The 16948-nt window shown below is 37.2% G+C and overlaps 1 protein-coding gene across 4 annotated transcripts in view; it reads left to right on the forward strand.

The window, feature by feature from the left end:
* NSD3 (nuclear receptor binding SET domain protein 3) overlaps nt 1-16948 on the forward strand; it is a 116866-nt gene that overhangs the window by 29557 nt on the left and 70361 nt on the right. For all 4 annotated transcript variants that reach the window (XM_026508329.4, XM_026508331.4, XM_026508332.4 and 1 more), the window contains exon 2: nt 12587-13305. In XM_026508329.4, coding sequence (XP_026364114.1) covers nt 12631-13305 — 675 coding nt within the window. In that variant the 5' untranslated portion in view covers nt 12587-12630. The remainder of the gene's footprint in view (nt 1-12586; nt 13306-16948) is intronic.

Consider the following 16948-nt stretch of genomic DNA (forward strand, 5'->3'; position numbering starts at 1 on the left):
TGTAATATTTTTTTATTTTTCTATTTTTAAGGTTTTATTTATTTATTTGAGAGAGAGAGAGAGAGACAGAGCATGAGCAGGGGGGAGGAGGCAATGGGAGTGGGAGAAGCAGACTCCCTGCTGAGCAGGGAGCCTGATGCGGGGCTGGATCACAGGACCCTGAAATCATGACCGGAGCCAAAGGCAGACACTTAACCAGCTGAGCCATCTAGGCGCCCCTGTAAGTTTTTTTTTAATTGAAGTATAGTTGACATAAAATATTAGTTTCAGGTGTACAACACAGTGATTCAACAATTACTTAGATTACAAAATGCCCTTCACAGTAAGTATAGTTACCATTTGTCACCATACAAATTTATTAGTGTATTATTGACTATATTTCCTATATTGTACTTTTCATCCCCATGACTTACTTATTTTACGACTGGAATTTTGTACCTCTTAATCCTCTTCACCTATTTTGCCTATAGTCCCACTCCTTTCCTCTCTGGGAACCAGCAGTTTGTGGGTTTATGAGCAGTTTCTGGTGTTTTTGGTTTGTTTTTGTTTGCTCATTTTTTGTGTTTTTTAGATAGCGCATGTAAGTGGAATCATATAGTATTTGTCTTTGACTTATTTCACCCTTGCTTAATACCCTCTAGATCTGTCCAAATGGCAAGATTTCATTATTTTTTATGACTAATATTCTACTGTGTATATATGTCACATCTTTATTCATGTTATCAATGGACAGTTAGGCTGCTTCCATATCCTGGCTATTGTAAATAATGCTGCAGTAAACATAGTGGTGCATATATCTTTTCAAGTTAGTGTTTTTATTTTCTTTGGCCCAGCGTGGTGGTACTGGATTGTATCATATTTCTGTTTTTAATTTTTTGAACCTCCATACTGTTTTCCATAGTGGTTGTACCAATTTACATTCTCACCAGCAGTGCACAAGTATTTCCTTTTCTCCACATCATGGCTAATACTTTTTTCTTTTTTTTTTTTTTTAAGAGTTTATTTATTTATTTGAGAGAGAGCAAGAGGTGGGGGAGGGGCAGAGAGAGAGAGGGAGAGGGAGAAGCAGATTCCATGAGGAGCAGGGAGCCTGACTCGGGGCTCCATCCCAGGACCCCAGGGTCATGACCTGAGCCAAAGTCAGATGCTTAACACACTGAGCCACCCAGGTGCCCCTACACTTACTATTCTTATCTTTCCGTCCTGACTGGTGTGAGGTGATATCTCACTGTGGTTTTGATTTGCATTTTCCTGATGATTAGAGTGATGTTGAGCATCTTTTCATGTGTCTGTTGCCCATCTGTTCATCCTCTTTGGAAAAATGTATATTCAGTTCCTCCCATTCATTTTAATCAGATTATTTGGGTTTTTTGGTGTTGAGTTGTATGAGTTCTTTATATATTTTGGATATTAACCCATTATCAGATATATCATTTGCAAATATCTTCTCCCACTCAGTAGGTTGCCTTTTTGTTGTGTTGTTGGTTTCCTTCGTGGTGCAAAAGCTTTTTTGTTTAATGTAATTCCAATTATTTATTTTTGCTTTTGTTTCCCTTACCCAGGAGTCTGATCCAGAAAAATATTGCTAAGACTGATGCATAAGAGTTTACTGCCTGTGTTGTCTTTTAGGAGTTTTATGGTTTTTAGGTCTTACATTTAAGTCTAGTTCATTTTGAGTTCATTTTTTTTTTTTTTTGTATGGCGTAAGAAGGTGATCCAGCTTTGTTATTTTGTGTTAAGCTGTCCAGTTTTCCCAACATCATTTATTGAAAAGACTGCCTTTTCTCTATTGTATATTCTTGCCTCCTTTGTTGTAGATTAATTGACCATATATGTGTGGGTTTATTTCTGGGCTTTATTCTGTTCCATTGATCTATGTGTCTGTTTTTGTGCCAGTACCATACTGTTTTGATTACTGTAGCTTTGTAGTATAGTTTGAAATCTGGGATTGTGCTACCAAGGATTATGATATGATGATTGTGTACTTTCTCAAGATTGTCTTTATTATGTTGAGGTATGTGCTCTTGATACCACTTTGTTGAGAGTTTTTATCATGAATGAATGTCGAATTCTTTTCTGCATCTATTGAGAAGTTCATATGATTTTTAGCCTTCATTTTGTTAATGTGGTGTATCATGTTGGTTGATTTGCAGATCTTGAACCATCCTAGCGTCCCTGGAACAAATCCCACTTGATCATGGTTAATGACCCCCTTTTTTTTCCTTAAGATTTTATTTATTTATTTGTCAGAGAGAAAGCACAAACAGGGGGAACAGCAGGCAGAAGGAGAAGTAGGCTCCTCGTTGAGCAAGGAGCCTGATGTGGGACTCAGTCCCAGGACCCTGAGATCACGACCTGAGCCTAAGGCAGATGCTTAACTGACTGAGCCACCCAGGGGTCCCATGAATGATTCTTTTAATGTATTGTTGAATTAGATTTGCTAACCTTTCGTTGAGGATTTTGCATCTGTGATCATCAGGGATATTGGTCTGTCATTTTCTTCTTTTCTTTTTAGTGTCTCTGTCTAGTTTTGATCTCAGGATAATGCTGGCCTCATAGAATGAATTTGTAAGCATTCCTTCCTCTTCCATTTTTTTTTTTTTTTTTTTTTTTTTAGAATAGTTTGAGAAGGATAGGTATTAACTCTTCTTTAAATGTTTGGTAGAATTCACCTGTGAAACCATCTGGTCATGGACTTTTGTTTGTTGGAAGTTTTTAGATTTTACTGGTTCAATTTCATTACTTATAATTGGTCTGTTCAGATTTTCTTTTCTTTCTGATTCAGTCTTGGAAGATTGTGTGTTCCTAGGAGTTTATCCATTTCTTCTAGGTTATCCAATTTGTTGCCATATAATTTTTCTAGTAGTCTCTTAACAATCCTTTGTGTTTCTTTGGTGTTGGTTTTAACTTTTCCTTTCTCATTTCTGATTTTATTTATTTGAGTTCTCTCTCTTCTTATTGAGTCTGGCTAAAGGCTTATCAATCTTGTTTATCTTTTCAAAGAACGAGCTTTTAGTTTCATTGATCTTTTCTGCTTTTTTTTCCCCATTTATTTCTGCTCTGATCTTTATTGTTTCTTTTTTTTTTCCTACTGACTTTGGCTTTTTTTTCCTCTAGTTTCATTAGGTGTAAGGTTAGATAATTTATTTGAGATTTTCGTGTCTTCTGGTAAGCCAGTCTTGTTCTAAATTTCCCTCTTTTTGGAACCATTGTATTTCCATTTTTATTTGTCTCCAGGTATTTTTTTATTTCCTCTTTGATTTCTTTCTTGACCCATTGGTTGGTTAGTAGCATGTTGTTTAGCCTCTGTGTGTTTGTGTTTTTTGCAGTTGTTTTCTTATAATTGATTTCTAGTTCTATACTGTTGTGGTCAGAAAAGATGTTTGATATAATTTCAGTCTTCTTGAATTTATTGAGACTGCTTTGTGACCTAACATGTTATCTGTCCTGGAGAATGTTCTTTGTATGCTTGAAAAGATGTGTATTCTGGCTTTTTTGGGTGGAATGTTCCCTATATATCTGTTAAGTCCATCTGGTTTATTGTGTCACTCAAAGCCACTGTTTCCTTATTGATTTTCTGTCTGGATGATCTATCTATTGATCTAAATGGGGGTGTTAAAGTCCCCTACAATTATTGTGTTATTGTCAAATTTCTCCTTTTATGTCTGTTAATATTTGCTTTATATATTTAGGTGATTTTATGTTTGGTACATTGAATTTTTACAATTGTTATATCCCCTTGTTAGATTGACACCTTTATCATTATGTAATGCCATTCTTTGTCTCTTACTGCAGTGTTTTAAGGTCTGTTTTGTCTGATAGAAGTATTACTACTCCAGCTTTTTCTTTTTTTCCATTTGCATGGAATAACTTTTTCCATTTCTTCTCTTTCAGTCTGTATGTGTCTTTGGGTCTTAAGTGGGCCTCTTGTAGACAGCATATAGATAGGTGTTGTTTTTTATCCATTCAGTCACCCTATGTCTTTTGGAGCATTTAGTCCATTTACATTTAAAGTAATTATTGATAGGTATGTACTTATTGCCATTTAGTTAATTGTTTTCCACTTGTTTTTGTACTTCTCTGTTCCTTTCTTCTCTTGCTGTTTTCCCATGTGATTTGATGACCTTCTTTAGTGTATGCTTGGTTTTCTTTTTCTTTATTTTGTTTCTGTTATAGGTTTTTGGTATGTGGTTACCATGAGTTTCGTAAATAACATTCTATGTGTATGGTTGCTTAAGTTCAAACATATTCTAAGAGCATTCCATTTTTACTTCCTCTCTCCCATGTTCTATGTATATGACATCATATTTTACATCTTTTTATTTTCTGTATCACTTAACTAATTTTTGTAGATATAGTTGACTTTACTACTTTTGTCTTTTAATCTGCATACTAGCTTTATAAGTGATTGATTTACTGCCTTTACTTATGTATTGCTTTTACCAGTGAAGTTTTTTCCTTTCATAATATTCATCTTGTTATGCCTTTATTTTCTGCTTAAAGAAGTCCCTTTAACATCTCTTCCCCACCCCTACCCCCCTTAACATTTCATATAAGGCCAGTTTAGTGGTGATGAACTCCTTTAACTTTTGTTTGGGAAACTCTTTATCTCTTCTTCAATTCTGAATGATAACCTTTCTAGGGAGAGCATTCTTAGACGTAGGTTTTTTCCCTTTAAATATATCATGCCACTCTCTTCTGGCCTGTAAGCTTTCTGCTGAAAAATCAGCTGATAGTGTTGTGGTGTTTCCTTATACATAACTATATGCTCTTCTCTTGCTGCTTTTAAGATTCTCTATTTTTAATTTTTGATATTTTAATAATAATGTGTGTTGGTGTGGATCTCTTTGGGTCCAATTTGTTTGGGCCTCTCTCTGCTTCCTGGACCTGGATGTCTGTTTCCTTTTCCAGGTTAGGGAAGTTTTCAGCTATTATTTCTCAGGTAAATGTTCTGCCCCTTTTTCTCTCTTCTTAAGGGATCCCTGTAATGTGAATGTTAGTATGCTTGATGTTGTTCTATTGGTACCTTAACCTTCCTAATTTTTTAAAAAAATTTATTTATTTAAGTAATCTCTACACCCAACATGGGGCTTGAACTCACAACCCCAAGATCAAAAGTCACACACTCTTCTGACTGAGCTAGCCAGGTGCCTCACCTATCCTCATTTTTTAAAAATTCTTTTTTCTTTTTGCTATTCAGTTTGGGTGCTGTCCACTATCCTGTCTTCCAGATCTCCAATCTGTTCTTCTGCTTCTTCTAATCTGCTGTGGATTCCCTCTAGGATTTTTCATTTCAATTATTGTATTCTTCAGATCTGATTGGCTTTTTTATATTTTCTGTCTCTTTGTTGAAGTTCTCATAGAGTTCATCCACTTTCCTCTGAAGTCTGGTTAGCATCTTTATGACCATTACTTTGAACTCTTTATCAGATAGATTGCATATCTGTATTTTGTTTAGTTCTTTTTTGGAGATTTTGTTTCATTCTCCCATTTGTAATATATTCCTCTGTCTTCTTGTTGTGTCTGACTCTCTGTGCTTGTTTCTATGTATTAGGTAGGTCTGCTATGTCTCCTGGTCTTAAAAGTAGTTGCCTTATCTGGAAGACGTTCTGTAGTGTGGTCCCCTTTGTCACCAGAACGCGGTGCTCCAGACTTGTCCCCTAAGGGGGTTGCATGTGTCCTCCTATTGTGACGGGGCCCTGATTGCTGTGGGTGTGCTGCTGGTGGGTGGGGCTGTCCCTTAGCCCAGCTGTCAGCAGTAGCCAGCCCCAACTATTGCAGGTACACTGGTGGGCCGGGCTGCCCCCCAGGCCTTCTGGCTGCAGTGTAGTCAGTCCCAGCACAACTGACTGAGAAATTTAACTGTAGCTGCTGAGGGCATGTGATGGGTTGGGCTGGCCCCCTGAAAAGCTGGCTGAGAGGCCTGACCACAACTACTGTGGACATGCTGGTGGGCAAAGCTGGCTCACCCCCTTCCTTGGGGCAGAAGTCACTTTGAAGGGGTGCGGGTCCTGAACCAGGGCTGCCTGCAGGGTGTGGTGGGTGGTAGTCATTTTGGGAGGTATTGCTCCTGATGGAGGTTGTCTGCTGGATGTGGTGGGGTAGGAGCTGCTTTGGAGGGGCCCCTGCTGGGATGGGTGGGTTGGATGGGGCAGGTCCACAGGGGAACTGCAGAGCTGGAAAGTGGGGTTAGCAAGGTAGATGGAGGGTGTCGGGGCTGGCTCCTGCAAGTGTCTTATCAACCAGGCTGAAGGAGGGCAAGAAAAATGACTCACCAGCAGTTCCATTCCCGGAGAAAGCTGTTACAGATCCCTGCCCCTCTGGCTTATGTCCTAAATCTCAGTAAATCTCCTTCACTATAACCTAGGTACTTTTCAGACTGCTGCTTCTGTGCTGGGTCTCAGACCAAGTGACATAGTGCTGGCCCTTTAAGATCAAAGTCTTGATTTTCTGTGGCTCTCTGGATCTCCCAGAGTCAAGCTCAGGATTTCCTAGTCAGACATTATGGAGGTTTGTCTTTCTGGTGCAGGGGCTTGATCCCCTCCTCAAGGAGCACTCTGTGCCTGTGATATCCCTCCCACTTGTAGGTCACTGCCCCAGGGGTTTGGTTCCCGACTGCATGTCTGCCCCTCCTACCCTTCTCATTGTGGCCTTCTCTTTGTGTCTTTAGCTGTGAACGATCTGTTCTGCTGGTCTTCAGTTTGTTTTCAGAGTGAGTTGCATGACATGTAGTTGTCATCCTGGTGTGTCTGTGGGAGAAGGGGAGCCCATGATCCTCCTACTCCCCCATCTTCCCCTGTTCTCATGGCTGCCATTTTTAAATCACCTTTTCTTTTTTTAACTGTGTCCTTTGAAAAGCAAAAGTTTTAAATTTTGAAGTCCCATTTCGTCAGTCTTTGTCTTTCACAGTTCATGGTATTTGTTTAAGAAAATCTTTGCCTAAACCAGTGGTATATTTTGTCCCATGTTTTCATTCTAGAAGTTTATCATTTTGATTTTAGTATTAGGTTTACAAACTAATTTTAGTTATTTGCTGGTATAATGTAAAGTAAGGGTTGAGGTTCAGTTTTTTTCATACTGACATCCAGTCAGCTGTTCCAGCCCCATTTATTGAAAATACTGTCCTCTCCCCTTGAATAACCTTGGCACCTTTGTGGTAGATCAGTTGACCATGTAACTATGGGTATCAATATTTTAAATATGTATTTATTTATTATTTTTTATAATGAGCATAGCACATTTTTACCAAACAAGAAATTAGTAGGTGAGTAAAGTTATACTGTAGGGTAATATCCCCAGAAACCTGGCAGGTAAATGGAGGTATACTAGTTATAGGCCCTCAGAGGATAGGGACTGTTTCTTTCATTTATTAATTGAACAATATTGAACAAGACATACATGATCTCTGCCCATGTCTGCCTTTTTAGAGCAGGCAGTCGACTAAGGGAGACATACAATAAGAAGGTAAACACATGTTTGTATAACACATATCATGGTAAATGCTATAAAGGAGAAAAAAGGCTTAGTCAGTAGAATGAGCATGGGACCTCAGAAGGCCTCACAGAGGGATTATGTGTGTTCAGGTAGCTGGAGTAGCACATGTGAAAATCCTGATCGCAAAGGTGAAGTTGGCACATTTCAGAAACTGAAAGGAGGCTCACGTGGCTGGAGTGCAGTGCTTGGCAGCCGAGAGTGTTGGTAAATGACTTTGGAAATGTAAACAGAGGTCTGACCATGCAGGGGCTTGCTGGCCATGATAAATAGTTGCGATTTTATTTGAATGCATTGGGAAGGCCCTGAAGGTTTGTTCTTTTGTTTTTGCTTAAGGCTATGTAACTACTATCTAGATCAATATGTTAAATATAACTACCAGCTCAGAAACCTCCTTTTGGTCTTATCCAGTGTTTATAGCCTCCCCCCCCCCATAAGCAAGTACTATTTTGGCAGATGTCTCCATAGAGTTAGTCTATTTATTTATTTATGTGAGAGAGAGAGAGAGAGACAGAGCTCACTCACACGAGCAGGGGGGAGGGGCAGAGGGAGAGAGCGAATCCTCAAGCAAAGTCCCCGCTTAGCAGCGGGCTTGATGCAAGGCTTAATCCCACAACCCCGAGATCATGACCTGAGCCGAAGTCAGATGTTTAACTGACTGAGCCACCCAGGTGCCCCTCCATAGAGTTAGTTTTAACTTTATCCTGTGTTTGAACCTTGTATAAATGAAATCACATTGTATACTATATAAATGGAATCACTATGTCACATGGCTTCTTTCACTCAGAATGACATTGTGAGAGTCATCCATGTTGTTGAGTATAGCAATAATTCCTTTTTCTTGCTGTATTTTGTGGGGTAGTCAAATGATTGGGTTAGTTTTTACAAGGGGACTGGCTGTTATATGGGAAAATAGATCATAGGCAGGAGAAGAAGCATGAAGACTGAGCAGGTAGCTAGGGAATAGACCAAGTGAGGAGATCGGACTGGCGTGAAGAAGGAAAGATATGGAATGAAACAGACAAATATGAGATGTATACTTTAGAGCTAAAACTCCAGGAGTTTACTGATACATTGGGGAAGAGTAGGAGTGACAGTAAGGGATATATCATAGTCCCAGGTATCTGGCTTGGGCAACTGATAGATGGAGGTTTCTTTTTTCTCTTATAGGAAGGACTGAAGGAAGGACATGTGGAAGTAGAATAAAAACTAAGTTCATTGTTAGGTATTTTAAGATGCTTGTGAGATACAAGGAAAGCTGTCAGACATGCATTTGGATTGCAGCTATGGAGCATATTGGAGAGAAGTGCAAAGTATGGATGATTTGCCAACGAGCTAGCAGCTCCCCTGTAGAGTACTGTATTGTTAGAAGATCTGAGTTTCACCATTTTTTTTTCAACTTCTGTTCGCTCTGTGATTAAGGGCAAATCACTTGATCTTTTTGAATGCCATTTCTTCACATCTGTAAAATGGAATAATAATTTGCTTCATGGGATTAAACAAAGTGCAAGGCCACATTTTATAGTTATTTGGGCTCGAGGATGCTCAGAAAAGTTTATTCATGCATATACAATTTGAGTCGGTAGGAAAGTCAGATTATGGAAGACCTTGAAAAGCATGGAAGGGACTTGGTATAATATGGAGCTGTGGTGTTTCTTAGAATGGAAGTAGACTTATCAAAGTTTGGTTTAAGGACACATCTTCTAACTGCTGTGCAGGAAGAAGTTAAAGATGAGAAATATCTAGAAAATCAGTTGTCATAGTTCAGGATTAAGGTGCTGAGGGCTTGGCCTGACACGGATCAAAGAACAAATTAGAGATTTCAGTGGAAGAAACTACAAGATTTGTTGAGTGCCTCATTTTGTGGCTTCACAGAGAGGGGAGAATCAGCCACCCACACGACTGAGGCTTCTAGCCTGGGAAGCTAGAAAAATAGTGGAAGCAATGACAAATCTGGGGTGGTCTGAAAGGAAAATTGAGTTAGGGAAAGGACAGTTCATTCAGTTTTGAACATACGACTCTTACAGTATGATTGTCTTTGGGTAGCTGGATATTCTCTGGCAGTTAGATATTGTGGTAAAGAGGGCAGGATTAGAAGGCAAGAGATTGATTCTTTTTCAAGTTTAATCACTAGTGAGCTTTGTGGTCTTGGAAAACTTAGCATCTCAAATATTGAATGTAGTTATCTAAAAAATGAAGCTAACACCTGTCCTGTCAGCCTTCCAGGATTGTTTTGCGGGTCAAATAAGAACGCATGTGAAAATACTGTGTAATTGTAAGCTCCTATATAATTGTAAGATAGTAATGTTATTTCCTTTCTTAGTTCAAACTAAAAGGAAATATTTGGTTCTAGGGCTAGAGAATAAAAGAGCAAAAATACCAAACTTCTTAAAAGTTTGTGATTGGAACTAAGTCAGAAACATCAGAAACCTTAGTCTCTGAATACACATGCCTGAAAACCTCTGTAGACTATAATTTGGGAGACTAATCTGGAAGCTGAGCTTGTGTATGACAGTTATGAGAACCAAAAACACAGGTTCCATCTTGTGAAATGTCAGTATTTAACTTGCCTTCAAGTTGGAAGTTTGAAGAACTTTTGAATTCCACCTGTATAGTTAGTTGCCCTGTGTGTTTACAGAATTTTCGAACATACCGTTCTTTGTCTGTGAGCTATACGTTTTTGCCAAGGGTCAAATTAGGGTAATGTTTCAGTTCTCCAGCTATGCATAAATAAGTGATTGCTAACATTTATCAGCATTACTAGTATGTTACACTGGTTAGCATCACTGACTCTGAAACCAAACTGCCTAGATCAAATCCCAGCTCTGTCAATTAATGACTCGCCTTGTGCACTTGAGCAAGTCATTTAACCTCAGTGTGCTTCTATTTCCCAGTCTGTAATGGGACCTAAGGTTAACATCTACCTGAAGGTTGTTGGGAGGATTGAATGTACTGTATGTAAAGCACTTAGAATGGTTCCTGGTACATAGTAAGCGCTATTTAAGTGTTAGTGGCAGTTACTATAGAATTGTTAGTTGTCATTTTGGTAGTGATCGGGAATAAAGAACATGAACAAAAGAATCAGATCCTCTCAGAAGTTATGGCTGAGTGAAGTGGAAGTGGTAGCGTGGTAAAAATGGGATGTAGAGTCAGACATATTTAGATACAAATAATAATTCTGCCCCCTTTGCTTTATGGTTTAAAGCAAGGCACCTAACCCCTGAAGCTGTGAACCAGGAGCCACCATACCTATCCTGCAGAGTTGTTATGAGAATTAAATGAGATAACATATAAAGTGCTTGGCCCATAGTAGATGCCAAAAAATGAGAGTGCTGTCTAACACCCCCCTGCACCCTATTTCACTATAGAGCGATATGGGCAGTTTGATTTCCTGTATGCTCTTGTATTCATTTGTTTGTAGTTTTCAAACTTTTAAAATTCTTTCCATTTGCTAACAGTGTAAACAGCAGCTGTTTAATTGGCTATGCCTTAAAAAGTGTATTGTCAGCAATCATTTTCCTCTTTGCTGTTTTGGGTTATGTGCTTTATCATTATGGTAATCCTACTAGAATCAAGATGGTAGACATTATTAATTGGTCATAGAATAAAACTGGACTGTAGCCTCACAGCCCTTCTTCACAGTATTCCAGGCAGCTAAAATCAATTCATCGGACTCAATATGGTAGAGAAAAGCCTTAGAGCTTTCTAGAGGAAATGTTTATGAGATAATCAAAATAATATCTGAACTATCCATTAATCCTGTCTCAAGAGGTAGGCTTGTCAAACTTTATGACAACACAGAGGGGTCTTAGAGCATTTCCTAATAGATGTTTATTTATATTACAACATTGTTACATAATGTGAGCATCTTTAGGCACCTTCTGGGGGGTGCAATAATCGTAAGAGTATATTGCAATAACTATAATGCAAAGATTGTAATGCAATGACCCAACTAAGAGGGTGCTTCAGAATCAGCTGAATGTGATCGTAAAATATTCATATTTTAGGCCTCACCCCAGATTTGTCAAATCAGATTCATCAATAGATAGATGTTGATTGACATGTACATTTTGTAAAACTACCCCAGATGATTTTATTTATGCCACTGGTTAAAAACAACTAATACTGTCAAGAGTATAGAGAATCAGGCACCCTCACTACTGGTATGACGGTAAATTGATACTGCAAAACCGTTCTATAAGCTGTGCTATCTCTATTAAAATTTCAAATCTGTCCAATAGGAATACATACAGGCCTAAAGATCTAGTTTCAAGACAGTTTCCTGTAGACCTATTTATAATTTCAAACAATGGTGAGCAGCTAAATGATTGTCAGTACACAAATGGTTAAGTACATTGCGGTATAGATATCACAGTTGTTTACTGTGTAACTATTTAAATAATAAAGTATATATGAAAATTATACATGCTGATGTAGAATGATATCTAGGATATATTGTTAAGTTGAATAAGCAAGTCACAGAATCAACCCTATTTTTAAAATTTTATATGTGAGTATATAAAGATTTGGAAGAATACTCCCCAAAGTATTTATACTGGTTATCCATGACAGAAGAATGGGAATGATGGAGAGGGAGAAATAGGCCTTTTTACGTTTGTACTTAAAATATTTGCAATAAGATTTTGTTATCTTTTTGTAACAACAAAGAGAACCACTGGGCAAAAAAAAAAAAAAACCATGAGTGATTTAAAGGAAGCTTGTATGGAACCTAATTTATATGTGTCAGAACACTGCTTGCTTTGCAAATATCAGTTTTAACCTGAGACTTATCATTTCTAACTTGGGAAACAGAAAGGAATGCTAAACTATTTTGAATGTTTTGCTAAGAGGATAAAATTTTGTTGGTAAAATTGTGAAAGTAATTGAGGGTTTCAAATAGATAAGTATTTAAGGTAAAAAGCATTTGACTTGTATCAGAATTATATTGGCTACCTGTTTTAAAAATATTTAGTGTTTGTGTATATCTGGATATGAAAATTGGGTACAAGATATTTCAGTGAATTCTTTTTCAACTGATAAGCCTCTAGCCTGTGAGGATATTAACACTTTTTAATCTCCTCTTTTAAAACTTTAGGCCCGATGAGAGAAAGGGAAAGTTAAGGATGCTGGAGCAGAACAATGGATTTCTCTTTCTCTTTCATGCAAGGGATCATGGGAAACACAATTCAGCAACCACCTCAACTCATTGACTCCGCCAACATCCGTCAGGAGGATGCCTTTGATAACAACAGTGACATTGTTGAAGATGGTGGCCAGACACCATATGAAGCTACCTTGCAGCAAGGCTTTCAGTACCCACCTACAACAGAAGATCTTCCTCCACTCACAAATGGCTATCCACCATCAATCAGCATGTATGAAACTCAAACCAAATACCAGTCATATAATCAGTATCCCAATGGGTCAGCCAATGGCTTTGGTGCAGTTAGAAACTTTAGCCCCACTGACTATTACCACTCAGAAATTCCAAACACAAGACCACATGAAATTCTGGAAAAACCTTCTCCTCCACAGCCACCACCTCCTCCTTCGGTACCACAAACTGTGATTCCAAAGAAGACTGGCTCACCTGAAATTAAACTAAAAATAACCAAAACTATCCAGAATGGCAGGGAATTGTTTGAGTCTTCCCTTTGTGGAGACCTTTTAAATGAAGTACAGGCAAGCGAGCACACAAAATCAAAGCATGAAAGCAGAAAAGAAAAGAGGAAAAAAAGCAACAAGCATGACTCATCTAGATCTGAAGAGCGCAAGTCACACAAAATCCCCAAATTAGAACTAGAGGAACAAAATGTAAGTTGAAACGTCTTTTTGAAAAATTTTGTAATATTTCAGATTTGCTGGAAGTCCAATATATATTTTTCAGTTTTTATCCCTTCAAATTTAAATATTTCTGATAACTTCTTCCTTCTAATCCCTACCAAGGAGCTTGGGATGTTATAACGGGTGCTGATAAAAATTTTTTGACTAAATGAATGGACGTCATTAGAGTGAAGAAATTATTTTTAAAACATGGGACACTAAGAACCTTGCTGCATATGTTTCTTTGTCTAATAGCTTCAGTTTTTTTTATTTGCTTGTAATAAACTCCTGGTTTCTAAAGATGAAGAGGAAAGGCAAAGAGGAGATGGTTAATTATATTGGTTTTCTTTGTTTAGACTTTTCCCAGTGTTAATGACTTAATACTCATTACTAGTAAGTTTGCTACAAAATAAACTGAAGTAATAGAAGAACTCTTTTTATTAAAATCAGTTAGTATTCATATGTGTTAAAACTTCAGGTGGGCTTTTTACAAAAGTCATCCTTTATAGGTAAGATGCATCCTGCCAAATTTTTTTTAGTATATTTGAGGTTTTAGTATGAATTTTCTTAGTAATAGGTATGTAACAAATCCGTTCTAGCTTGAGTGAAGTTTTTAGTTGGTATTCTAATACGTGGTATGAATTGAAGACATTGCCCAGACATTGATTGGGAAGAAATAAGTATCTATTTTGGCAACAGTAGTCTGCTTTTATATCTGGTATCCCTGAATAAGTTAATTTGTTATCTTCTGTTTAAAAAAGCGTTTACTTCATACCAACTCACCTTTTCCTTGGTAGCTGGATTCTAGTTCTTCATACAACTCAAATATCATTTTCTGGATTAGAAGGCTACACTGATTCTAGACTCTCACAAGTCTCAGTATAATATTTCAATATGTTTTTCTCATTTTTCTATAGTTTTATTTATTCATTTAACTATTATTAAGTGCCTACTCTATGCTAGATACTTTTCTAAGAATTAAAGTAGGGCAATGAATGAAAATTAAAGATGCCTACTTTCAGGTTGCTTATATTTTAGTAAGAGGAACGAGAAAATACATACATGTGTACCTACATATGAACATACATATACAAGTTCAGATAGTGTTAAGTACTATGAAGAAAATAAACCTGGGTAGTGAAATAAAGAGATCGATTAGAGACACTTTAGCTATTCTGGTGTCTTAGTTCTGCATTTGTGAAATGAAGGCTTCGTAACTAAGTGGTTTCTAAAATGCCTTTTAATTTCTGAAATCATTTATTAAACGCCCAGCTCCCTGACCTTAGTTTACATAGTATCTTTACAGACTGTTCCTTAAGTAAATGACTACATGGAAGGAGAGAAGTTAACGTTTTGTGCTTCAGATGCACTCACTGTAGCATTTTTTACCTAGCCCTGCAGTGGAAAAGTTTGTGATGCACTGTGACCCTTGGGCATCACAAAAACTTGAATTTGGTTAAAACCAAAGCTAAAGTTTAGTTCCTGAGAACTGTTTTTGTTGGTCCTTCTTGCTTTTGCTCTAGAAAATCTGGTAAATAGGAGAATATCCAATTTTACTTACTGGGCTAGACTTTTTACCTCTATTGATAAAGTACATTAAAAATATATTTCAAAAGAGAAATAGGTCTGGAAGCAGAGGCAGGATAAGACAGTCTGCTTACTTTTTATATATCCTTTTGTTTAATTGGAATCTAGGAAAAAATTCAGTGCAATGATATTTCTAATACTCACTTTATAATGAGATTTTAAAGCCAATTCTTTGTTGGATATCTGCTGTGCCAAGCTCTTTGTATCACTTAAACCTTCAGTTAATTGCCATATCTGGGGATTAGATGCAATTTAAAAGTTTTAGTTCATGTTCTTTTTTGGTAAATCATGTGGGACATAATTTAATATTTCATTATTTAGGATTTTACAATATCTTGAGGTAAAAGAACATCAATTTGACTGAAGATAGAGATGTAGAAAGTGATATTGATTGCACTAAATACTACCAAGACCGTTGCCTGAAAGTTGAGTTTTTGGCAAAAATCCAGGGTTGTTTTGTTTTGTTTCTCTCTCTCTCTCCCCCTTTGTTTCTGTCCCTCTCCCGTCCTTTTTTCACAACTTGCCCCCTTTCTCCCTCCCCTCCTTCTCTTTGTTACTCTCTTTCCCTTCCCTCCTCCCTTTTTTCCAAAGAGAAAAAAAGAGTTCTTATTAGTTAAATTTAGATTAATTAAAATTTATCATACATGGGGAATAGTTCTAAACTTAAGAGATGGGTGCCACAAAAGTTGTACTCCATTCTAATAGAACTTTGAAGCTAGAACTCTGAAGGCTCTTGCGTGTTGTTAGTGTCATGCTTCAGTACTGTACAGAGGACCAGTGATGTTCACAAAATAATTGGTTTTGTAACCTTATGGGTTTTTTTTTTTTTAATTAGGTTTCCTAAACTTGAACAACCTTTATTTTCTTTCCCTTAGGACAGTTTCTTGTAAGTGCTCAATTTTTGATACCCTTGTGCCTCCTGGTTGTTACTAAGGGTCCAAGCTCTTGCTTGGTGTTTAGCACTGTAGAGGGCTTAGAAATGAAAGAGGAGCTCAAGTGAGAGTCTGCTGACGCCACTGGACAGCTCCCCTCCCAGATGCTTTAGAGAAGCATAATGAAAACTGGATGCTTGGAGAAAAAGTTTGAAATGATTGTCCTTAAGCTGGATTTGCTTTTATATATAATTTTGTTCTTTAAAAGCCCACTTATAGGTTCTTTTTTGAACAAGCAATCTCGTTTAAAGTAGTAGTTCGTGATTTCATTCACTACTTTTTTCTTTTCTTTTTTCTTGGTATTTGATCTTACAAGTATTTCCTCCCAATTCAGAGCTGTTTGGCCTTCTGAAGAGTGGCTGTTGGACAACAATAAAATGTGTCCAAACATCTCAGCAGCAGGAGACCTGAGATCACTACTGAAATTGTATATTTTGTAACACTGGTTTAGCTGTTTTTCCTCCTATCAAATTAGAAACATGTGGAAGTGTTTCTGCATGTCTTCCTCCTTGGCAGGTGTCATGCCTCCGGCATGTGAGTGTAGGCCCTAGTCAAACATTGGTCTTCCACCAGCACCTCAGGGGGCTTATCCACTAAGACTAGTCTCATTAACTCTTAGCTTGCCATTTTCACTTCTAAAAAGCCAAATAGTGGCTTCGGTTCCATTAGCACTAAGTTAGAGGTTATGTTTGGTTCGGAGTATTAGGTCTTAAAATTCTTAGAAACGTTCACATGCAAAATGTTATTGTTGTACAGATGTTTTAGTGTTTAAGATTATGCACTTAAGCAGTTATTCAGCAAGTAAAAGAAAAATGCACAAATAATTTATTGCCTTTGAATTTTTCTTTCCACCTTAAATGTTGATGTAAGTTTTTTAAAGAGTATAATTTTGCTTTGAAAATTATTTTTTGAAAATTATTTATTCATTTTGTTTTGAAAATTATTAGGGATTAGGAATTCTGCCAGATTTGATGCATATTATTCGTCTTAATAAATCTCTTGTGTTTTAATAAAAGCACTAGGCCAAAATTTTTTTAAAAGAATATTTTGGATAATGTAATTTTATTTTAGTTGCTCTCTTAATGTATTTTTTTCCTGTTTAAGAAACTTCTTGT

Source organism: Ursus arctos, unplaced genomic scaffold (assembly GCF_023065955.2).
Source record: "Ursus arctos isolate Adak ecotype North America unplaced genomic scaffold, UrsArc2.0 scaffold_27, whole genome shotgun sequence".
Classification (NCBI taxonomy): Eukaryota; Metazoa; Chordata; class Mammalia; order Carnivora; family Ursidae; genus Ursus; species Ursus arctos.